At 40.8% G+C, this 25,603-nt stretch overlaps 1 protein-coding gene across 2 annotated transcripts in view; it reads right to left on the bottom strand.

The window, feature by feature from the left end:
* LOC105200991 (zinc transporter ZIP11) overlaps positions 1 to 25,603 on the bottom strand; it is a 136,623-nt gene that overhangs the window by 28,597 nt on the left and 82,423 nt on the right. The window contains exon 7 of one of the 2 annotated variants that reach the window (XM_039450216.1): positions 24,185 to 24,258. In XM_039450216.1, the coding sequence (XP_039306150.1) occupies positions 24,185 to 24,258 (74 nt within the window). Of the gene's footprint in view, positions 1 to 16,713; positions 24,259 to 25,603 lie in introns of those variants that run through there. The other variant, XM_039450215.1, reaches the window with a different exon arrangement.

Genomic DNA, 25,603 nt, shown 5'->3' with positions numbered 1-25,603 from the left:
TTTCTTTTCAAACCAATTTTTTTTTACATCTCTGTAAATTTTAACTTTAATTTGAATGTTTAATTGTAATAGTCTCGACTATAATTTTACGTAATTAAATTCAATTGTTTTGAAAAACGTAAAATAATCTCTGGACGCGCGTATCTTGCTTTGTATAATAAAATCATTTAATAATGAATGCGATTCGAAGGGGATCTAATATTCATTTCCTTTCGCTTTTAAAGTACAGATCGACATTGACGTTTTTATCAGTTCGAGATAGGAATCCTTTGAAATGAGAGAAAATTAGAAGGAGAAACGAGCCGGTTAACATATTTGGGACAATCACGATAAATTTATGTCTCACACTTGCGAGTTTCGGTTGTCAGTGACGTTTCTCGCCTGTGACGATTATGCGAAGGAGCGAGCCACAAGTGGTTGCTCTCGTACGCAGGAGGATTTACGAGTTTTCGTAAAGAAAATTGTATCGGGTCGTTTTTACGATGTCGCTAGAAACTCTCTCTGCGACGATGATGATGATGACGACGATGATCGTAAAAGTCGTCCCGTTTTCGCTGTGACGATATAAGAATTTCGAAACGATAAGACGGAAATTTGATTCGAGTGTGGTTTCGGAAAAGTGTCCACGGCGCCACCTAATTATTCAATCCTACTCAGCCATTTTACGATACTTTTTAATGCCGTTTCTGAGAAAGCCTGTTTATTTCGATTATATCCCCGGGTAATAAGCCGTTTATCGCGTTTACGATCTCATAGAGATCGAATTGCGCCTCTAGTAATTTTTATATATTTTTTTATTTAAATGTACATACACTAAGAGAAAAAATATCTTACAGCAAAAAAATTTTACTTAATTTAACACAAAAAAATTATTTGCTCAGTGGGTCCCAATAGCTTCTTTACTTCCAATCAAGTTAAAAATTTCTTAATTGAAACATTTATGAAAATAAAATGAAAAAATAATTTTTATTCATGTAATGTTTTCTTGCAGATTTAGAAAATATTTATTGTTAGATTATTTTTGTATTAAAAAATCAGATTTTTTAATTTAAAAAAACAATTTAATTAAGCTTAGTAATATTATTAGTTTATTTGTAAAATTATTTAAATGTAAAAAATACAAAATTATTATTAAGGTAATATGTCTATTTAAAAGTAAATATTTTTACTTAAACAGAATAAAGTGATACATCAAAATATAGGTTTTAAAAAAAGGTATTTTTTTCATTAAAAAAATTTTTCTCTAAATGTATATATATAAAACATAAATTCTCCGAATTGTCCAGGTTTCAGCTAATTATCAGTCAAAATGATACGAGTAGTAATTTAATGTACAAGACTGATTTAGCATCTAACTTACAACGATGATATAATCTTCTATCATAAATGTTTATTATACAATAACTATACTATCTCGGAAGATTTTGATTTCAATTCCTGCGATGAAGTCTCTAGTAATAAAATAAATAGTTTTATAAATTGTTATAAACCAATTATTCACTGTCTTTCATTGCATTGCTCTCGTGATTCCTCTTGTGTTACATAATAAAAAACATAGAAAAATAACTAAATTCCAGAAGCAGGAAGGATTTCCAATTCTTTTCTCTCTCGGATTAGAAATAACTATTATACCAAATATATTTCTCTCTTTCTTTCTCGGCCAAAATCTAAAGTTTCTCGGGTGTGCTAGATCAGAAAATATTTCCCGGGTCCTCACGTTTACGATGGCGGATCGTGCCCCGGTGGCACGCTCCGGGTCGCGAGCGATCGTAAAACAGCGAGGCCTTGTTTCGTCTAATAGCTCAAAACATCGTCGCCGAGGTTGGCCAACGAAAAAGTGCCACCACCTCGACCGCGTCTTCTCTCCACCGCACTCCTCTCCCTTTCCCGCCTCTCCCGGCCACCGATAAATTTCCTCGCGCGCTTGTCAAAACGTTGGTGGGACCATAAATTTCGCCCGGTCCCGAACCGGAGCGGGTTATTAACGCGCGACCGACATTTCGCGGTCGCCAACGACCCCCGCAATAGCGTTTCCCCTGCGTCCGTCGTAACGCTAGGTCACCGACGGCGAAACACAAGCGGCACACCGTATATCACCCTGGCCTCTCCAATTTGCCAGGTAATTTTTACGAGACCGCCGCCGCGCCGCCGCCGTCACACGCAGCAGCTTCCTCTTAACCGGAAAACATGACGAATCGCGTAACGAATCCTAATCGCCCATGACGTCATGGACAAGAAATTTTATTTTATTAAAAATAAAATTTTCCGTGCGCGTTTATTAAATATAATTAAATACACGACAAATCGAAACAGTTCCATTAATTACAACCGGCGTTAATCCGATCTTGCCGCCAGCAAGCTTAATGCTCTAACGGTCACATTATCGCTTTGATATACGCGAATCGCGTTTCACCAATTTAATTCAAAAGTTATGCACTAGAGAGAAAGAGAGAAAGGGGAAAAAAAAATTTGAGAGGAGAGACGCGCGTCCTCGAGGAATGCGAAGGATGCGCCCCATGTTCGGAGAAGCCGAATTTGTCCGGCTCGAGGACCTAGGCAGAGCGTAAGGATCCGGCGGCGCGGGGCTCTTCAGGCCTCGAGGACACTCCTCGCGCGTTTCCTCACGAGCTGTCACGGCGGCGGCCTGACGCGCGCGTTGGAAGGGTTCCCCCAAAGTGCCGGTGTGTGTGATACGTCGAAGACGCGTCCCGCGCTCTCGGGGTGCTCTCGTCTCGGCCTCTCGCTGTCGCGAGAGAGGCCCCGCTGGTGCCCGTTGTGCACGGACACCGTATAGAGTTTCCTGCCGCTCGCGTCCGGCTGCTTTCCGTCAAAAAGACCCGCGATACCGCGCCCACGGGACTTTTTCTTACGTTCGGCCCGTTTGACACTCGATAGCGCCAGCCCGGCCTATTAGCCCGCGTATTAGAGGATCTACGCAATACGTCGTACGTGGTATACCACCCGTTCGCCTCTCACATGTGCATACTGTACGCACGCACACGCGCAACGTGCGTACAGTATGTAGAGATAGGATGACGTGGGCAGACACGGACACGTGGTGCGTGCGCGCGAGATGCGAGGCATTCTCCTTCTACCCTCTTCTCCTCCTTTGCCCCTTCTTCTTCTTCTTCTGCGTCTTCTTCTTCTCGTGACTTCGAGAAGTCGTTTCTTGCCGCCGTCCATCCGTCAGATACGATCTTTCCCGTTTGATAAATCACTACCGGAAATTCCGACAAAAACGCATATCGCTCTCCCTCTCCCTTTCGTTCGCGCTCTAAATGTTTAATTGGCGAGTACCGGTTACAGCGTACTTTTCTTCCCCGCGAGGGAAAACGATGCTTTCAATTAGCATTGCGTTTCTACCTGCGTTTTACGCAATTGAATTCTTCGCACTTACGGTATCCTATAACTAATATATCGTGCATGCGATATGTAGTAGAAGAGAATCCCTTAGAGAAAGTACATTTAAGTAAAATATACAAAATATTTTAAGGACATGTATAGAACATTTCTCAAGATATTAAGAAAATTGTGAAAAAATTACAGATTGTTTTATATTGAAAATAGAAAAGATTTGGCGGCGACTTTCTACCTGGATAAAAAATTATTTTAATAAGAAGTAGACACGTGCTCTAATAAAAATATAATTAATAATAAAATAATGAAAAAATTTGAATTTTTTAATTTAAGTACTTTAAATATTCAAGATGATTTATGTAAAACTGCATTGCGATGGAGAGATCAATTCTGTAAAATTAAAACTATTTATTTATTTACTTATTTACAAAATAACTAAAGAGATGATCACAATAAAATTTTGTATAAATCAACTTAAATACTTAAAGTACTTAGACACAAAAGAAATTGAGATTTTTTTTTAAGATGTATGAGTCACATAAGCATTCTCAAAACATTGTCAAAGATCTGAAAATTTCATAAAAAAATTATAAACATTATCAAAACATTATCAAAAATGTAAAAATTTCATAAAATATTATACTTGAGTATCTGTGTAAAATTTGAGCACAATTCACTTATTGGTTTAAAAGTTATTTACTTTTTATTCACACTCTTGATTCTTATGTAAAATTGCGTTTTGCAATAAATACATCATTTGCGCATTAAATCCTCCATACATAGATTCTCAGATATATTGAGAAAAATATTTGTTGGCAAACGAAAATATTGAGTTCAATACGTTCAAGTAAAGGCTGAATCAATAATTATTTTGCACAAAAAAGGCTACAATTCATTCATGCCAATCATTAATATTTTTTAATCAAATAATTAATTCAATCAACTCAATATTTAATTGAATGTATCAAATTAAATATTTTCATTTTTCGACACATTTTTTCCCATTGTACAACTTAAAAGTAAACTGCGTTCTATTTCGCATTTCGAGTTCTATTATAATACGCTGCTCTCGTCTTCGCTCTTCAGGAGTAAACGCCGTCACGACTCGTCCTGTTGAGGCTCGAACGAAATCAGCTTTCACAATGATCTCAGAATTTTATATCTATCTGTCAGTTCATTGTGAAAACCAGTTTCGTCTTAATTGCATGCGATGGTTCCGATTTCATCGTCAGCTCGATAACATCGTCCAATGCGCGAGGCAGGAAAAGTAGCGATCTAAGAAAAATATCCATAAACGACATGTAAATTTGTCAATTATTAAGCAATCATTAATTTTAATAAACGGCAGAGAAAATTTGCTAGAAGTATACACATTTTAATAGGCGTTCGCAGCCTGTCCACTTTCCACGTCGTCAACGATCCTGAAAACAGAAGAAGACAGATTAGTTCCGAAGAACTGTTGAAGAGCAGCCTACGCGAAAAGAAGGGAAAGAAGAAGGGTGAGTCGCGGCTCTCTCCTCCTCTGCGGCTTTCACTTCTGCGGATTTTTCAGGCGGGGCGCGACCCGAACGGCCGATGCTCGAGAGAAAGGGAAGACGTTCCTACCGGGCCTTGAATTTCTGTGAACGTCCTAAAATAACAGGCAGACGTGTGCCAGACGTCGTCGAAATTTGTAATTTCGAGAATCGGTCACCCCGCGGGGTGTACACCGCCCTTCCCGTTGTTCCTTTGTGCTTTGAGCTGCCTCTCGGGGGAGGATGGCATACGGGCGATACATTTGTTACGAGAGAGGGATACACTCGAAGATCTTGTTTCCCCATAAATAACTATTGCGTCCTCAGCTTCGTCGCGTGCACGTCTTCCAGGGGAGAGCCATGTAGACGCAGAAAATATCGCACTGGCTCTCAAAAGTGTGAAATAAAATATAGAAAAAGCAAGACAAAATTGAATAAAAAATAATTATTAACAAATCTGCAAAAATGAAGAGAAACGAGGAAAATGAAACATAGAATCGAATACGTATTTATTGCCCGTGGCAAAGAATTGCATCATTGACGTGCGTCACTGCGAAGACGAGCACCGTCAGTAAGAACACTGTAACGTTTATATTTTGGCAGCATAAATCGACGACGAGAGAGAAAGGGAGTGCGAGACGTACGGAGCGCGGCGGTGTCGCTGGACAGGTCAGACACCAGATGGACCGGCGAGGCACGCAGAGGTACACAAGATGACCTCGAGGAATGCGGGGGAGGGGAGGGAGAAGAACGATGATCGGTGATATTTAAACCCTCATCGATCCTTAATCGAGCGGATCTACTTGGGAGGTTTTCATCGTACCAGCGGGGAATGTTACACACCGATTTTAAAACCGACGCTTAATATCCCCGCGTGGCGACGCGGATGAATAAACGTTTCTTACATAAACGCGTTATTATCGCGTGCACGTTAATTCTTTTAGATGCCCGCGCGATGCGGCCGCGCCAACATCTGCGCGTTCGTTAAAACACGGCGAGTTCTCTTTATTTTCGATTCAATTATGTAAGCCACGCATTTTTTTTTTCGCGCTCGTCGCTTTATCGTGGAAAATACAGCGCTAATGATCGATTAACTGTTAATCTTTTCTAAAAGAAAATAATAAAGAAACTTCTCCGTCGCAATTGATCGATCGCTTAGGATTTCTTTTAATTCAAGCGCAGATCGTGGACGTGAATTCAAGTACGAATAAAACACAAATTCCATTACGATACTTCGCGTCGTCAGCAGATGTAAGGGTCCATCACGGAATATACGTTATTTTGCACGTGTGTTATCGGTCGGCTGATAAGCGAGTCGGTTACACGGAGCCCTGATAAAGATACGGCGCGACCTCGCGACCCGATGGCCATATTCCGTGGAAGAGCGAGGCGAAGAAGAAGAACAGTACGCGCGAAGGTTCGGTTTCTCTTCACTTCCTTCAATTGAAGTATTATACAGGGGGATCCCACAACTGTCGCACGTGCTTACGATCGCGTTGAGAAAAATAACGATCGTCGACGTAAGAGATAATCGAACAATTATTTCACATTCGATATCGACGAATTTTTCGCGACTTATATAATGATAAATTATATCTCTCGAAGATGTAAACAGTTTATTTATAAGACCCTGTTAAATCTACTCGAATTTTATCTCAACGAAAATTTGAGCAGAACTTACAAAAGTAATCTCGCAAAGTGTTAAATTCTGGTTCTGATGAAACTTTATATACATGCACTGAGAGAAAAAAATGTTAATAAATATTTTACACTGCAAGAAAAAATGAAATTTAAAATGAGTAGTTCTTGGTAGGTGGTTTCCTTGTCAAGTGTTACATGCAATTGTAGCTCTACACGAAACTTTTGGGAAACAAAAGATCGATTTCAAATTTCTCTCACAGAGAATTCGTGACTCTACCAGACATCCGACGATTTTGGGCCATCCGGTATAGTACTTCCACGCTGATTTGCAACGAGTCGGATTGCCATCCTAAATGGATTTGTAGATCTTCACTTGAACGATGTCCACTGTTTTCCATTCCGTATTTCTGGGATAGCGCATTAAAAGAAGGAAAGAGAGAGAGAGAGAGAGAGAGAGAAAGAAAAAAAGAAAGAGGGGACGCAATCGTAACGCCGATATCTCGTAATGGTGTGCACCGCCGATCGGTTCGCTCGCTGATTACGCCGTCCGTGTTGGGCCCTTCCGAGAATCGGGCCGCTGCTTTTATCTAATTAACGCGGTCAGATCGACTGCGACAGTTATTCGACGGCCTGGTGCAATCGTAAAATTTAACGAGCGGACATCGCCGGAACGTCGTGATGTACGCGCGCGAAATTGCTATTATCGGGATATCGCATGTTATTACGAATCACCCGATCATAGAGCTTATGAAAAACAAGATCGAAAGAGCGTTGACAATTCCTTCACAAATATCAAATTAATGTTGCAATCAGACAAGTTAGTTTTCTAGTTTAACATTTATATTTCCTGTTGAAAATAAACGGTAATCATTGAAATAGTGCATGAAATGCATTGCCCTCGATGAACAATTAATTATAAAGCATACGTATATAAATTATAAGATATTAATTACAGAATGTATGTACGCATTGAGAAAAAAAGTCGTTAGCTTGACAAAAATTTTTACCTTGGTTAAATTTCTTCAATTTAAATATTTATGTATTTAAGTTAAATATATAAATGTTCAAATTAAATATATAAAGTTCAAGTATTTTAAAATTTCAAATATTTTATGTATTTAAATTAAAATGTACTGAAAAAATTTAATCAAGTTGAAAAATTTAGTCAATTTTAAACAACTTTTTTCTAAATGATATTAAAAATAAAAAGTTTTGTGCAGTCTCTTTCTTTCTTACTTATTTTTATAATAATGTATTATTTCTCTGTTAATGAAATTTAAAAGGAATTAAAATCTTTTTATTTAAATATAAAAAAATATAAATTCATTAAAAAATTATCGTGCCTTTGATAAAAAATTATTGCGACTGTTGATAAGTGACAACAGAGCGACCGAGGTACGATTTAGTAGCATTATCTGAAGTTAGTAACATGTACCGAGAGAGTACAGGTTACCCATTCTGAGTAACGTGAAATCTACATATCCATCCAGCGCATAATAGTTTTCTACGTTACCGATCCTGGTATCCTGCATTATCCAACGAGTATCAGATATCTTCTGTAGGGAGTGGTAGGGGGAGAGCAAAAGGGGAGGGGAAAATGTACTCGTGTAGATTAACAAAAAAATTGTTACGCAAAACGATCAAATGCTTTCGTAACACAAATAAAGAGATGCACGAATTTTTTTTTACGCCCATCCAAAATTTTATAGACATATTTCAGAGACGAAACATTCAATACAAATATTAAATTAAAAGAGACCTCTTATCATAAATATGAATATCTATCTTGTTAAAATTGTGTTATTTTTATATTTCTTGTTGTACAAGTTTGGAAAGTAACCGAGATGGAATCTTGACGCAAGATCTTCATTCCCGAAACAATAGCGTAAGATTGATATCTCTCCGCATCCGCATCATCAAAGGCCGAATTCGCCGAAACTTATACCGGTTTTTAATCTCCACGACTGTTTTGCGCGCGAAAGAGCGTAGTAAACGGAAGAGGCGTAAAAGCCATTCAAGTCCAGCGCGGCGAGTCATTGATAGAGGCGACGAAGCGAGGTCAGCTATTTGTACGCGTGACAGATCCCTCCAGAGAATCTCGCGCATGGACGCGAACAGTGGCTCATGTACGCACGCACGCACGCACGCACGCACGCACGATGGATCTCTCGTGTGTATGTGCGTGACACGTCCGCGTTGTATTGCGTGTGCGGATCGATTCCGGACTTCGATATGGTGGTCGAACAAAAAAAAATCCCACAAAAAAAAGATATCGAGAGATTATCCAGACCTCGTTAGAGCCTAGTTATTTAATTCGATATTACACGATATCACGTTTTCTTTTGTTCCTTCTTCTCTCTCTTTCTATCTCTCTCTCTCCGAGATGGACGAGCTCCGCACGAACGTTTGCACAGCTGTTGAATCGCATCGATATCTGGAAGCTAGAAAGATTCGATGGCTTTCTAGTTCATGTAGCTGTATAACTGCATTGCGATGCTATTTTGCTTAGATAATGCAAATGGTTAAAAAGCGTTCCTCAGATATTGTGCCTTTCTAATGTCTCTTGAATCTCTACATTGTTTCGTAGAATATTACAGTTAACTAACTCTTTGTTATTAATTAGATAGGAGTCATATTCAAAATTTGAACTACATTTATCATTAATATTAATATATCTATAACGGAGTATCCGACAAATTATGTTCAACCAAAATTAATAGCGAGAATTAATAATAGAAGATTGAAAATTTGATGTATTAAAAAATCACGCAGATTAAACGTCTTGTGCCACGTTCGTATCACATTACCCCTAGCACAAATTACATCTTACGATCCTTCCCTACGAAACAGGTGGTATCATGAGAGGTAAATAGCGCGTATAAATAGCGCAAACATTTTCTTTTACCTAATTTTTCTACTGAAACCAGACACGCACAAGGTGAGGCAAAGATCGATATTTGAGCGTTACGTTACTCGCGAATGTGACACGTCCCAAGATCGATTTGCATACAATGGAGGCGCTGGGCATTCAATATGGTTCGGAGAACATCTCGCGCGGCAAGCATGCGCGGGTAACGAGCGATTAAAGAAACATTAACGCGTTACAAAACTGCATTGAAAAAAAGGCGGCGGCGGCGGCGTGGCGCGTTGATGTCATCGCCGAGTCACGATCGTGAATGCCGATTAAACGAATGCCGCGTGTGTATCGCGTATGACCAGGGGGGCCCCTGTGCGCCACGAAGAGGCAGATGTTTTCCATGCGAGGCCGCTCGCGTGATAGAGAGCGCCTTGACAAGGCTGCCGCTCTTTTCTAAAATTTGCCTCTCTCGCGGGAAATCAAATAACTGGGTGAAAACCGGAAAGAAATAGTGTATGGAAATATTAATAGACCGTGCTTTTATACGTAAATTTTTGGGGCAACGTCACGAGCACTTTGAAAATTTTGTAAATCGGGCTTTCCAGACACGTCGAGATTATATTTTTATTTAATAACACTTTTATAATTTACTCTATTTGTTATTAAAAATTTAATTATTTTTTTTTACAACATTAACTCAATTTTTCTGTGTATATATAAATTAAAAAATTCAGATTTCATCATTACTAATTATATTTTCATTAAAGCACATGTCTACTTTTTATTGAAATAATTTTTTATCCAGATAGAAGATCGCCGACAAATTTTGACCACTACTTTCAAATGTAATATAAAACAGTCTGTAAGTTTTTCATAATTTTTTTAAATATTTTGAGAAATGTCCTATACGTTCTTAAAGTATTCTGATTTGTTCCGAAGTTTCCAATCATCTTGAGATGGTTTCTGCAAGAATCGGTATAATGAGCCCACGAATCTCGAACTTCAGTAGAATAATTTTAATCCAACGATTCCAACGTAAGAGATTTTTGAAAACCAGAGTTAAAAATAAAACGACGGGAGGAATATAATCGAGCGTTAAGGCAGAGCGCTCGATCGATCAATCGAGTTACTTTCGCGCAATGAAACACCGATCGGCCGATATCAGAAAACATAAAGATAAGATACCGATATCAAGTATTTCGTCTCCCCTCCCTCCCCCGCCTTTTCATAATTTATTTAATTATTGCGAAACGATGCCGCTGCAAGCAAGTCGATGGTTACCCGCGGGGGCGTCATGGAGAAGGGCCTACTCCTCGATTGACGTAATTCGCTCTAAACTAACTTGCGATCGATAGGAACGCTGCACGAAGGCCGCGACGTCGAACTACGACGACCTACGCCCTAAAATTATACGAGAAATATAGGCCGAAAGAAATGTTCTCAATTGAGCTAAATGCTTCGCAATAACGATCGCGATCAGCGATTAAGAAACGATCTCTCCGATGGATTTTTATTCGGTGACTCTTCTTTTACTTTTTTTTTTTTTTTTTTTTTGTTAAATGATTCTGGCAATCTTTGATTACCGCGTTGTATATTGCGTTCTATTTTATTTGATTTCACTTTCTCGATAGTCTCGGAGCGGGACTCTCGGAGACTTATGGCTTCTTAACTTTGGTAGTCTAGAACTTCTAATTTCTTTTTTATGTCTTCTCTCTCTCTCTCTCTCAACTTCGGAAGTTTGAGTTTTATTGGAGCTTTTATCGCTTCCATTTCAATGTCGTTTCTCTATTCGCCGAGCGTTAAATTAATGAGCAGTCAAATAAACGCTTCCAGTCCCATCATGTGATTACGATCTAGCTTAATACGCAATCGATATGGCTACATTCGTATTCGGGACATTTCGTTAGCGCGCAAATAAAAGAACCGGACGTACTATCACGTACGGCACGTGGAGATCGCCGCACGAGGCTTCTCAAACTTCTCTTCCCGAATGTTTTGACAAGGTCATCGCTACTTCGTCGCAACTTTCGCAAAACCTTCGAGAGACGCGTGACGCACGTAGACATGTTTGCCTATTTACATGCCGCAAGTTACACGAGTTAGTAGCGCTATTTTTACGTATCTAACATCTCCGTTTGATCACACGAACGTATCTTTTTCCCATCAGTTTCTCGTTGGATCGTTCGACAATAATTTAATAACGTTTTATGACCTTTGCAATTGTCGTTCTCTCGAATTAGGGTGCGGAGAAAAGGATTGCTCATCGGAAGTGCAATTCGTGACGACGAACATATGCAATTGTGTGACATTCGGCGACGCGTCATCGCTCTATTCTCGGCGCAGCTAATTGTACTAATTAAGAGGATCGCAACTCCAGAATAACTCAACTGGTTTATATTTGTCCGCGAGACTCGCCGCGCTGCGAGGCATTTTTTCACAATTCGGTATCATTTTGGAGATATACCGACAATGAATCCTGTTGAATCTTCGCGATGGAGATTCTTTAGTATTATTTATTAACAACGAAATTACACGGAAATGTTCTAGCTAGCCCCTCGAATGTGATCATTTTGAATCTTTTGGTGGACAGATTTTAATCGGAGTTGTTTTATGCGTGCATTTTTAATTTTCAACAATAAATATTTCAACAATTAAGCTCGAAATTCGAATTGAGGTCTAGGAGAACTAGTCATTGGAACGTGGAGCAATTTCGTGATAATTGTAGGCGTAGGAGTGTATCTGCTTTCTGTGCCAAATCCAGTCGACACAATTTGTAACTGCTATATAATTTGGGAACAATATTTTACATAACAAATATTTCGTGATATTTATATCATAATTACTTGTACCTATTGCTTTCTTTTATATAACATAAATGTGCAAACGCTACCATGTTATTTACATAACAGATACGCTTCAGTGATGCTTCGACATATTAATTTAAATATTGAAACTATATAGACGTAATACGAAAAAAAAAAGTTAATTAAAATATGATATAGATATTTACTTTCATTTTGGAAAAGGACGAAATTATAATATAACTACAACATTGCAGCAACTTTCACGTTATATAAAATAGCTATTATATAGTGAACACATAACTGGGAAAGATCCAGGCTCAAATCCAGAACTTGTAAGATTTTTAATTGATCACCCAAAAGGTAGTTGCAAACCACTTTTGTCAAGACAACTTTGACAGTTATCATGGAGCATGCATGAGTATGCATCAAATGGAATCCATGATCTTTAATCATGAAGAATCGACTTAAGTGAAAGAGAGAGAGAGAGAGAGAGAAAAAGCAATTTTACAATAGAAACCATATAATCATTTGCTTTCGGAATTCATTTCGATAGAAATCATAAAGTTTCTAAGCGATGCGATTTCTTTTCTTTGTGTATGAGATCTGATTACCAACGGGAAGAGCGAAGAAAAAAGACGAAATTGCAGATGAAGTACGAGCAACGGGGTGTCCGCGGAGGAAGTGACTGATGAAACGAGCGCGGTAAGAGACAGAGAAAGAAAGAGAGAGAGAGAGAGAGAGAAGGAAGAAGAAAAAAGGGATCAGTAGGGGACCATCATCTGCGAAGTGTGAAGTATGTGCCGCTCGGACGAGAGAATCATCGGAGGATGAAGAAAGAAGTTCGAGAGGGATGGGAAGATCCGTGCAAGGACGAATTCCCCGCGATAAAGTGGAAATGATTCGGCTCTGAGATGGGTCCGTTGACACGGGGAGACGAGAACGGCCCGTTGCCGTCGAATTTCGGGAGTTTCGCAAAGCGAACGCGGGGGATGTCTTCATCGCGAGGGCCCTCGAAGTGCTCCGATCCGGTTGACGTCGAGCAGGCGGTCGAAGTAAAATGACGAAGAAAAGTAGGAGGAGGAGAAGGAGATATGAGGGGGCAGCTGATCAAGAAAGGAGAGGCCAGGACTCCCTACCTTTCTTTCTCTTTCTCCACGGGAGGAAAAGAGTAGGAGTAAGGAGCGGAGGAGGACGAGGTCGAGGTGGAAAAGAAGAAGAAAGAGGAGGAGGCCGGACACCTATACAAGGATCTACAGGGCCAGTGGGAATGGAATGCAGGTACAAGTCTAGTCCCCGACTTCACTCCCGCCTCCTCGCCTCCTGACCAGTCCGCTCCTTCCGTCCCTCTCTCTCTTCCTTTCTTCCCGTCTCCATCAGATGCTTCTTCTTCTTCTTCCTCCTCCTCCTCTACGCCTCTCTTCGGCATCCACCGCCGACCGCGATGTTGCTCACCGAATCATCACCGTGTTCTACCTCTCTCTACCGACTTCACCATTTACTACTACACTACTGTGCGTGCCTGTTGGACTACGCGCCGCTACCGCTCTGCTCTACTACTATTATTACCACCACTGCTTTCGACTGCTGCCGCTGCTGCTGCTGCTGTTGCAGCTATTACTACGTATACACGATCTCGTTACTATTTGCGGACGTTCTCTTCTATTCTATTATTGACTCCAATTAACCTCGATTACTACGTTTCAATTTAGATAATGTAGCCGTAATGAGTTTATTGTAGCACACAGCGCTATAATTTTCCCCACGATCCGAATATTAAATTGTTGGGATCTTTCGAGCCTCACGTTCGGACCGGAAGGATCGGTTCATCCGCACGTCTCAGCAACGTGATCCTGAGTTCAGAAATTAAATTTAGACGGAACGAACAAAAGTTAGGCAAAAAAAAAAAATAAATAAAGTTGCTTGTTACATTTATCGTGGAAATTCTATTATTCTCCAGATTCTCCATGTCTCAAACGTCGTATCTTCCTATCGACGTTGCGATTCAATATCAGACATTCCACCAAGTTAAATAAAATTTCAACGTTTTCGAAGCAAAGAGAAACGTCTACTTGCAAATGATAAAATATTCAAATCAATTGAAAGATGCTTCTCCGCTGTTTAATTTAAAGTACGCCATAATTCCGGAAGCACCGGACCGAGGCACGAGCGCTACCGCGTCGAACTGTTCGAAACGAAAGTTTGAATGCCGGCATCGCCGAGGCCTGTACCAATACGGAATGCAGGGTCGACGTGCGGCCCGGCCGTGGGAGAGACGACCCAACGCCGCAGAAGCAACCGGGAACCCCTATACGTACCAAGGCATCAACGCGTTGTTACTCGTCGCAGCCGTGTGGCTCGTTAGTTGATAGTCCACGCGAGTCCGCGGACAGCCTCGCATCGCGCCACTGATAACTAAGCCGCCTTTTCGTCCCGGACATTTAAACATGCCGCGTACGCTCCATGGCTGATCCATCGAGGAAGAACTCGTCGCGCTTCTCTCTTACGAGAGAGGGACGATCGTATGGTAATTTTAACATCTCCGATGAGGAATGAGCGCTACTCAGAGCGGCCGTGTACAGTGGACGCCGCCACATTGTACATTCCTGCGTCGCGATATCCCCTATGTAATGCATTAGAATGATGGTCATCGTCTTTATTGTGCATGACTAGCGAACGAGTGGCGCGGGAAAAGTCAATATTTAAGTATAATATTGCGAAAATATTGAAATTTGTTTTCCACGCTGAGAATAATTTTACGAAATTATTTTATTGGGAATGTATAGGACATTTCTCGAAACGTTAAGAAAATTATGAAAAAATTACATATTATGCATTGCGTTTAAAAGCAGTAGACAAAATTTGGCGATTCTTTTTATCTGGATAAAAAATTATTTCAACAAGAAGTAGACATGTGCTCTAATGAAAATACAATTAGTAAAGAAATAACGAAAAAAATCTAAACTTTTTTTTATTTACGTACTTTAAATATTCAAGATGATTTATGTGAAGTTTCATTGCGATGCAGAGATCATTAAAATAGACAATTTATTTATTTACAAAATATCTAAACAATCACAATAAAACTTGGTGTAAATCATCTTGAATACTGAAAGTACTTACACGACAAAATTGAGATTTTTTTCTAAATGTCGTAAAAATTAATTTAATTTTTAATAATAGAGTAAACAAACTATGAAAATATGTTATTAAATAAAAAATCATATTCACACAACTTTCATATGTAAAGTGTTAATATCAAACACATTTCCGTATTTTATTTACTTTGCAGGGACTGCATGTCCTATACATCCTTAACAATTATACTGAAAACATCGCGGTCGAATGCAAAAATTTTAGATTCTTGTTAAACCATAAATCGCGAAGGAATGCATCTAATTCGTAAATCGTGAATTCGCTCGAGACACTCGCAGAAATAACGTGCGGAGCGAGCGATGCTCGGAATCCCGGCGATCCATGCATCATCGGTTAAGAGGATTAAGGCAATTTCGCTTTTAGAGAGGTGTATTCGCACCTCGCGACGAAGAGGAGTCGACGTGCGTCACGCCAAGTGCCGAGGGAGCACTTTTACAATTTCAATCGCTAAAACGTGTTTTCGAGGACGCGGCGGCCGCCGCGGCCGATGAAGAGGCCGTGACGAGGAGCGACGAGGTATCTCGTCGTTCGCTCGTTAGCGCATCCCGGTGCGTGCGTGCGTGCGTGCGTGCGTGCGTGCGTTCGCAGGTATGCGCGGGTTTTGCGTATTTTATTGCAATTGCGCTCGCGCGCTCGCAGACGGCGGTCCCGGCACTTGGAGACCGTCAATTTGGCCTCTTAGGTGTCACGAAAGCGCGACGTGAGGATCGTCAAACGCGAATGGGGCTTCGCGGTAGGATATTACGCGGCGCGTGAAGTAAACGAACGGCCGCGAGCCTCCGCCGCAACGGGATGCCGACTGCCAGGACTCGCTTCTATCAGGACACATCTGGTTATTATCCCCGCACATACCGCTGGTACGTTGCACTTGTCAGTAGCCGACGACGAGACGCGCATCCTTCGATACATTAAATTTTGCAAACTTGAACTGTAGCCTCGAAATATATAAAAATGATGGAAATCTAAATAGGCATTTTTTAATTTTATTCTCACGAATAAAATAAGCACCATTTACCTTCAAACGTAAAAAGGATAATAATATAACTAAAATAATTCGGCGATGCACCTCGGGAAAAGTCGAAAGTGAATAGAATATTTTTAGAAAATATTGTATAACATGTTGAAACGGTTTCTTTCCTTTAATAAGGTGTGCAACGTTTCTTCGCAACACTTTAGTACCGATAATTTTCACTTTTGAGACGCACTTTGTGTCTCGTGATATTTTCGTGGGTAATAACCTTCTGGCAACCGATAGTATACTTGCGAATATTTTTAGAAAGTGCTCGTGACGTTTAAATTGAGAAGGTCCGCGCGACATAAAATAATGCTTTATCTCTTCGTTTAGTAAATGAAAAGTGGACAAATTAGTGAGGGAAACAGAGAGAGAGAGAGAGAGAGAGAGAGAGAGAGAGAAAATTTCTATTAAAGAATCTCAAAAGAGATCAAGTGCCGTAATCCTGATAATATAACAGTGTTCAAGAATTAAATGCCTAAATTAAATGTAAAATGAGAAGATGCAGTCGCGGATTTCATTTTCATACGCGCCTTTCAACGTCGGAAATAACCTGTAAGTTCGCAACTAGCACACTAGCAAACTAACATCGTTTCGTAAGTTGGCACAATGGGCTGATGCATAGTTTACCGCCCGAACGCGCTTATTTAACCCGTAGGAATAAAACGCCGTAAAACGAAGGCTCCGCGCGTATACAAACTTCGCGCATGGAGGGAAGCGTAGACAGAGACATCGGTATTGACTGATACCTGGAAATCGAACAACAGCTTGGAGCTCGAAGACTTCTACTATCGATTCGCCGCTATTATAATTTATCGATAATCTACCATGAATAATGGAGGGCACTCATCTTCGTATACCAATGTCTATACTATGTCACTGTCAGTCTATGCAGCTTTTAAAAGGTAGACGACGATCGCTGCATAATGGATTAGATCCAATTCGCATACGCCTTGCGCTTTTACCGTAAGCGTTTATCGTAAGTTTCAGCGGTACTTTTATTGACTTATTCCTGGCTTTGTATTAACAGTAATAAGACGTATTTATAAAGAATAGAATTTCATCGTAAACGTCTTGTGACGATTTTTTATTATCTAAGTAATAAATCTATTAAACGGAGGAGAAGACGCTACATCATACTATTTAAGCAATTTTTATTTTCACTACTCAAACATCTTTGTTCACGCGACATAATAATAAAGTAATTCGGATATTACATGATGTAAAAGTGGAATATCTAATGATCATAATTTAATAACATTTTATAATTTTATAGCATATTTCTATTTCCTTCAAGTTCAAGTTTCATTTTATTTTATATTGTTAATTTCAAACATTAAAAGTAATCGTTCTTCTCAAATGGATCCATCGTTTAAATTATTTCCGAACAATAAATATATTACCCTAATAATCGTATTATTCGATTAGAATTCTTAGAAGTCTACCGAAGTTCCATCGTTCTACGCGGCATATCACGCAATATTCCGCGAGTTTTGTAACTACATTCCGGCCAATCACTCCTTTCCCCCCTTTTTCCGTATTTTTTTTTCTCCCTATTCGCAATTATTCATGCACCATTCAGAGGCGAATTTCAAAGCCATCGACACCGGCGCCGCGGAGAAAACGAGATAGACCGGAACAAGCAAAAAACTAGAAGCAAAGAAACGAAATCGCCCGTCTCGGATATGACGGAATTCCTATGTAGAAACTTTCACGAAGAGAGGTCTTCGACTTCTTCGCCCGGCACAGCACCCCGGATCGTGAAGATCGATCGTTGCTATTCGCGATCGTTAGCACGGGTCACTGCATTCGGGTCGAAGGAAGTCGAAGCTGAATCGAAGTAGCCGCAGAGGTTCTCAGTGCTCCATCCGTTTGCTCTCGATCATGGATTTGTAGCTCAATGTCACGGATCGCACACGGTTCGCGAGAAACTATCGTTCTGTTCAAGAACGAGATAAAAATTTAATATCTGACTTAATTACTCTGTTATTGTTAGCGATATTTATCGCGTCTGGTTTCGAAAATGAGAAGCAAGACTTTGGGAAAACGTTCCGTTTCCTCTTTTTCTTTTTACGAGACGAACGCCGAGAAATGACCTGGTCTCCATTTCGCACGATATAATAAAGTTATAGAATCCCACGTTCATAGGAAACCTTCCGCGGGAACTCGATGACGAAGACTTTCATAAAGCGATAAAGCATCATTGTCCTTACGCACTCGAGTAAATTCGTCGTAATTTCGTATGCGCATTAAAAACTCTCTACGAAACGTATCACGAGTTTGATATTAAAGCTTCGACCAAAGTTTAAAAAAGCATAAATTATTTTCGATAAGCTCTAAAAGTACTTTACTTCTCTCGAAAGATATTCAGATTCGGAGATTGCAATCGTCAGAATGCTTAATGTCGACTTTTTTGAAGACTCCGGCAAATAACTTTTCTCCCGAGGGAAAGTTGGAAGATATCAGCGTTTACAGCGAGATTCGTCAAACGTGCAAGCAGAAACATCATGGCTAATGCAAACATGCAAAGTGTAATCGCACGCGGATAAGTCAATGCGGGTGCTATTTTATGGGTTGCGAGCTTTTTCGCCGCAATTCGCCGCGTCATGATTGCGCGAGAGTTTACCAGAAACACGCTCGACAGCATTTTTAAATAATCGCGCATACGGAAGTACCCATAGTTTTTAAGCAATTATTCAAATTGATTACATTAAAAATAATTGAGACTTCCGAGAGATTAAGAGTAACCGTAAAAAAAAAGTATATACGTTTATATCCTTCAATTAATTTTAAGTAGTTTATCAAAATGTTAGTTCATGGTTTCGCTAAAGTATTTAAAAATTTAATCGAATGCAAATCTGAAAATAATTTTATTAGCCCATCGAAAAAATTACGTTGGATCATTCAGATTGATTGGTGAAATGTGAAAACTTTTTGCAACATTGCTCGAACATTCGTCGCAATTATTTTGATGGTCCAACAAAATTATTTTCAGATCTGTATTCAGCTAAATTTTTAGACACTTTAATGAAATCGCTCTTTCTGTTCTTATTTCACCAAAGTATCGAGTTCGATTCGATAAAGTTTTTGATTTCTATGTTTGATTAATTATACCTTCGTGTCAATGTTTGGTTCGCTAGCATTTTAGTCGCGAGTTCAATTATCAAATGTACGAAATGAAAAGATGGAATAAGAGCTTCATCGACATTTTCGACTTTATCGAGTCGAACGAAAAGCGACGTGAAAAAAGGAGTCGCTGTTGAAAAAATAATGCGAGAGCCACCTATCTACCTGATGCTATTTTAATCGAAGAGGGATATATTCCTCGACTAGGCTCTCGTGTCCCGGGGTATCGGTGGACGCACGGATACTCGTCGCGCGATCACGACGAGTATCGACGAGTGCCGGTCGCATAATGGTATCGAACAGGAATGCGCGCTCGATATATCGCGCGTAATGTACGCGCGGCGTGTGTAAAACGGGCTACCTCCACCGACGTAGGTGTACGAGTATGCGCGTATATAACCGCGTGCTAGTGCATCAGCCGTGCGTGGATACGTTATACGTGTGTGCAGGCTAATACGTGTATACACCGTCCATAGTCCCGGCGTGAGACCAAAGCGACTCAAAAAGTCGCACGGCGGCGCAGCGGCTCTCAGACGACGCGGTGTAAAGCTCGCTTTATACGCGTAACGTTTACACGGGAACCGAATTGAAACTCATTGAAGGCGAAACGCAAGAGATATCATAACGGCTTTTGTAGCGACAAAGTCGTAGTACGATGAGAACGGGGCGAATGGGTGACAGCGTCGGTGCGGCGCGGCGGTCAGATCGCACGATTTCCGCGAGTCGTAATTCCCATGGACGCGAAACAGAGAACACTATTGGACGCTATTATTAACGTAATCCCGTTTCGTTACGAGAAATATAATTATGCACTTCGTAAAACGGAATAACAAAAGTTCACGCGACCGCAAGGTTCCTTTCGATGTGTCGAGGTGCTTGAAGAGATAGGTGTAGTGGGTTTTTCGGAACGGTTGTGTACCAATCCATTGTAGCGTCATTTCACACCTCGCGTGGAATATCCTGCGGCGCGCGCTCTGTTGGAAAACTTGTTACAAGTATTTTTCATCTGGACTGGTTTTAAGCCGGCGGCGGGTCAGAGAAGAGGCGACGACGACGAGCTTTCCGCGAAACGCTCAATGCAACCGCTCAACGTTCGCCTTTTGTAAGAATTTGGCACGGCGGTTTATGTACCGTACCTGCCTGACGCTTATACTCGGACACGCTCGGCATCAACCTGCCGAACTCGAATTCTCTTTGTTCGCGCGATGTCCGATGCTTTCTCGTTCCTGGCCACTTCGCTAGCTAAATCCAGGTTGCGAGATCCGCAACCAAATCAAAGTGACATTTGAGAAAGTAAACCCGTGATTAAAAATACTAGCGAACCAGAAATTGACACGAAGATAACATAACTTATTTCTTTTTCTAGAGCTCAGAAATCAACAGCCTCGTTAATCCTATTCTACACTCTGGTTAGGATAAGAATTGATAATTTGACGAGTCACTAAGTCATTTGAAATTAATTAAAGGTTATAAATATATATGTATATTTTTTACTCTTATACCCCCATTTCCATCAATGCAGAATTAGAACTTTGCTCTCAGTTTAACTCGTTCTTTATCTTTTTCCAATTCTTAGAACTTGGAAAGAAAGATAAAGAGCAAGCTAAACTGAGATCAAAGTTAATCTGCGTTGGTAAAAATAGACATTAATCTCCCAAAAGTTTCGTATTCTTAATTATTTTCAATGTAATTAGTTTTAATAATCGCTAAAATCTATTGATACGTATGCGCAATTATTTAAAAATCGAGAGGAGCAGGCGCTATCGTACGAAATCGAGCATTGATTTACAAAGATCAATATTGTTACAGTCGCGAGACGTTTCTACGGTAGGAAAGTAATTTCATGCAATATTTGTCGCAAAATCAATCATTTGGAAAGCGATTTTATGATGTAGAGAATATTTGAGTGAATATTAATAGTACGATAATGATTCAATTAATTTGTCTCATTCTACTGTCCCTTATTTGTATTCGACTCTTACGATATTCTCTATTTAAGATTTTTATTCTTTACTACGTTTCTTTAAATTTATTTAATTTTTTTATCAATTATATTTTTCGAGTGCTGAAAAATAAACAGCTGTTTCACTACAATTACTACAAATTATTGCCCCATCAATAAAAATATTCCCTCCTTAATCCTCGCTCCGAGACTCGTAACAAGCGTTGAAAGACGGCGTTTTCGGATCAGCAAAAGTCCGCGCAGGATCTCAAATCTTCGCGCAAATAGGGCGCGAAGCAACGGACTTGTCGTTATGCCGGTGCGAAATCCGCTGTATAACAAGAGCAGCTGGTGCGTCCCTCCGAGCTCGGGAGAGAAAAAAAAAGAAGAGACACGGGCGGAAAGAAAGGACGGAAGAAAGGAAGCAGCGCGACGTAGAACGCGACGAGCGCGCGCGGCCCTTACCGCACGGAGAGGGCCCCTTCTTTTTTCGGGGGTTTTCCGCTCTCGTTCCTCCTCGAGCGCGGAGAAAGAAGAGGAGGGGAGGGAGGACGACGGAGCTCCGAAAAAGGGGGACCACGTCGCGGGCACGTGTCTCGGCCAGGACATCTGCCACTGAAAAGGACCCACTGTTACGTCCCCATTATATCGTTTACCTTAGCAGCGAGCCACCTCCCTTTCTCGCCCTTCGTCTTCTTCCTCCTCCCCCCTCCCCGCCCTCTCCGCGCTACTTGCTTGCCCTTCGCCTCCTTGTGTCTAGGAACAAGCAGCTGCCCTTTTCCCTCGCGTACAAAAGCGGTACGTACCTACGCACCTGCCCTTCGAGGAGGATGACTGTTAACCGGTCTCGGGGTGATCATCGTGACGTATTACCGGGCGATAGGAGAGAGAAAAAGAGAAGAAAAGGAGAGGGGTAGCTTCGTTCGTCGCTGAGACGATGCAACCGAAAGAAACGACGCAATCGTGTGCAGGAATCGTGGTCAAGATTTTGAACCGACGGTCGTTAGTTCTTGTAACACAACGGAAGTATTCTATCTAGGGCTCTCAAAAACATCGCGTCAGCAAAGAGCTCGATTTCGCAATGTAAGAACGAATTTTTTTTTTCTTTAACTTCAACTTCCTTAGTTTGATCGTACTTGAAGTAAAAAACGTGTTTCGGAACGGTGCGTCTTGAACTACGTAACACCGGAACTATTTGTTTCGCGTATTTCTCGGCAAAACGAACGGGCAGAATCAGCGGGTCATTTCAGTCGTTTCCCGTCGCGCGAAGCCGGCCCGGAAATCGCAGCGAGACCCAGCAAAAGCGCGTCCGCTAGGTGACAGAATGTAACGAGCATCGGCGGCGCGGGATGCGTCTATTCCGGGACGCCGGACGTCGACCCGCAGACGGCTCTCAGACTACGAGCTAATAATCGGTGCGAAGACGTAGCGAGAGGACCGCGAGAAGAAACGGGACGATTACGTAAACGCGCACCCACTCGCCTCGCGCGCGGAGGATCGGAAAAATTGGGTCGTCCGATTCCCGTGCGGCCGACACCTCAACGAATTCCGTCGGGGCGATAAATTAAATTCGTCTGCGTCACGGGCGCGTAAGCCCCGTCCAAATATATCTGCATATCGGGGTGGGGACGGTTATGATAATATCTTCCTGTCGGTGTGGAACTTTTTAAGTATATACTATACGGCGAGACGATACGTTTTCGATAATATCGGTATAATGGTGGGCAAGCTGGGCCGCTGGGCGACTGCATGAAATAAAGACGGAGTGTCAACGCAAAAATGACACGACGATACTCGAGCGGAGTATTAAATTCACTCGGTCCATTTATTTTCTTACTTGATACTCTCTACAGCTCTTTGGCAGCCGATCAATTTCATTTTCTAAATGATGATGCGCTATTTCTAGAATCGGTCGAATTGAGCTGCTATTTTCTCGTTTTAATTTAAAAAAAATTCTCCTTCACAGCGCCTCTCCAGCATTCTCCTTTCACGAACTAAAAGTCGCTAATTGTGTTTGACATGTATTTCGTTCGCTAGAGAGAAAGTGTATTTTATTTACAGATTGTACTAAAAGGAGCGCAGACACTAAAAACTAGAGTATATTGAAAATATCGTTACTCAAAATCTACACTGACAAAAAAAGTTTGTTAAAAAATTAAAATATTTAGTCCAGCACGATCAAACATTGAGTTGATTCAACAGTTAATTGCACAAGAAAAGTATAGTTCATTTATGTCTATCATTCAACTTCTTTAACCAAAATTTAATTGAACTATAATATTTAGTTGCACCTATCGGATTAAATATTAGTTTTTCAACAATTTTTTGTTAGTGTATGAAATCGTTAATAAGCATCATCACAAAATTAAAAAAAAAAAAAAATGACTTGTGCACACGTGTATTGTAAACTATAGAAAATTAATTATGGTTCAGAAAATCAGATACTACCAGCAATTTCGTTGATATTAATGCGTATTATTAGTGTACTTTGTAACTAATGGCTATTTAATTTGTATGTATGTTACTAATGGCTATCTGATAGCCAGCTATTAGAAATTTATTACGTTAATTTGTGATCAGTCTAATTGTAAAAAATTGAGCCACATCTCAAGCAAAGGAGCTTGCATTCGACACAAGTTCGTAGTAAGAAGCGTAAAATTATCCCATTGCCCGGAATTAACGGAAATTTCCAAAGCGTGATTCACGAATCACGCGCGTGGAACATGTTTTTACCTACGAAAGTCGTTCATATAATTACACGGAAGCAGAAAGACTTACAATCTCGTTCTCGAAACTGCCGGGACGGTGGTTCGCACGGGATGCACGCACGTCGCACGCACGTCGCACGCAGCCTGCAACCAGACGTAAAATCAACAATTAGAACATACGAATTATCACGGATGGTGAACGATAATTTCGCTCTGCAGGCCGGGTATCGTATCGAGGAGGAGATGAAAAGAGGCGGGCACTGTCTCGTCATTAGGATTCTAACCGAGCTCGTCCGCTTTCAAATGAACGCGACCCCTCGGACAACGAAACGGTCCGCGTACACAACGCGCGCGCGCGCACACACACACGCGCACGCACACACACGCGCACGCACGTACACTCGCACGCATGCACGAACGGAATACCTTGTAGGTACGAAAGGAAGCGAACTTCCTTCCTACGTCCGATGTCACGCGCGCCACCGTTTATATAATCCATCCTGTGACGTCACGCTGTTTAATCCATTCATTACTGTGAACCGGCACTCTGTCTCTCCGTCATTCTTTGTCGCTGCGGTGCAACAGCGAGCGTTCTGCATAGGCAGACACGGGCGTCGACGATAAAAGACGTCATGCGCAATATCTTTCGCCGCCTTTTCGAACTTGTTGAATAAGCGAGTCGACGGATTATGCGGGCCGCTTACATTGTAAGCACAGCGCACACGTGGATGATCGATTGGACGCCTCGTGATGCAATTTCGTTTTTGTAAGATTTTGTGAATCAGATAATTTCAAATACGCACAGCAGACACGTGCAATTTTATCAAATCTAGTTACAGAATTAGAATTCTTTTTTTGTAAAACTGAATTTTTAAAATGTTGAAAATATCAGCGATAGAAAATCAGTAATAGAAAAAAAATGCAAGTGGCGCTATTTAATAAAGATTGGACCTCGGCAATATGAAATAACACTTCATGCACTTGTGTACACGTAATGTAATTGCGACAATGTAACAGACTCGAACAGGACGTTACGATGGAGAGTTCAAAAGAAGCGTTTCGCAAGGCAGTTCTATTTTCAGTAGCGCTGCACTTGCTAGAGAGAATGCGTGAGGAGTATCTACAAGTCTCCGCAATGAAATAACGTATTCCGTGTCTTCGCTCTAGCATTACAACCTTCACTTACAAGCGTTATTAGCTTCTATGCGTTGCGCAGTTGCATTAAAGCTACGTCCACACAGCATAACTATATCGGACACTTGTTAATTCGAGAGAGGTCGACGAGTCTCTCTCTCTCTCTCTCTCTCTCTCTCTCTCCTAAAAATTAGAACGCCAAAATTACATTTTCCACAATTTGCACAGCTTATCTTATCTCTTGCAAATTTATGCAACCAAAAAAGTGTCATAGTTATCTAGTTCGCGATTTTTAGCACGGGCAATAAAAAAGCGTGGATTCTGGGGCAAGACAAGTTTTTTTTTTCGGCTCGCG

Source organism: Solenopsis invicta, chromosome 6 (genome assembly GCF_016802725.1).
Source record: "Solenopsis invicta isolate M01_SB chromosome 6, UNIL_Sinv_3.0, whole genome shotgun sequence".
Lineage (NCBI taxonomy): Eukaryota > Metazoa > Arthropoda > Insecta > Hymenoptera > Formicidae > Solenopsis > Solenopsis invicta.
Note: the sequence above shows the minus strand (reverse complement) of the source record. Positions and strands in the feature narration are given on the sequence as shown.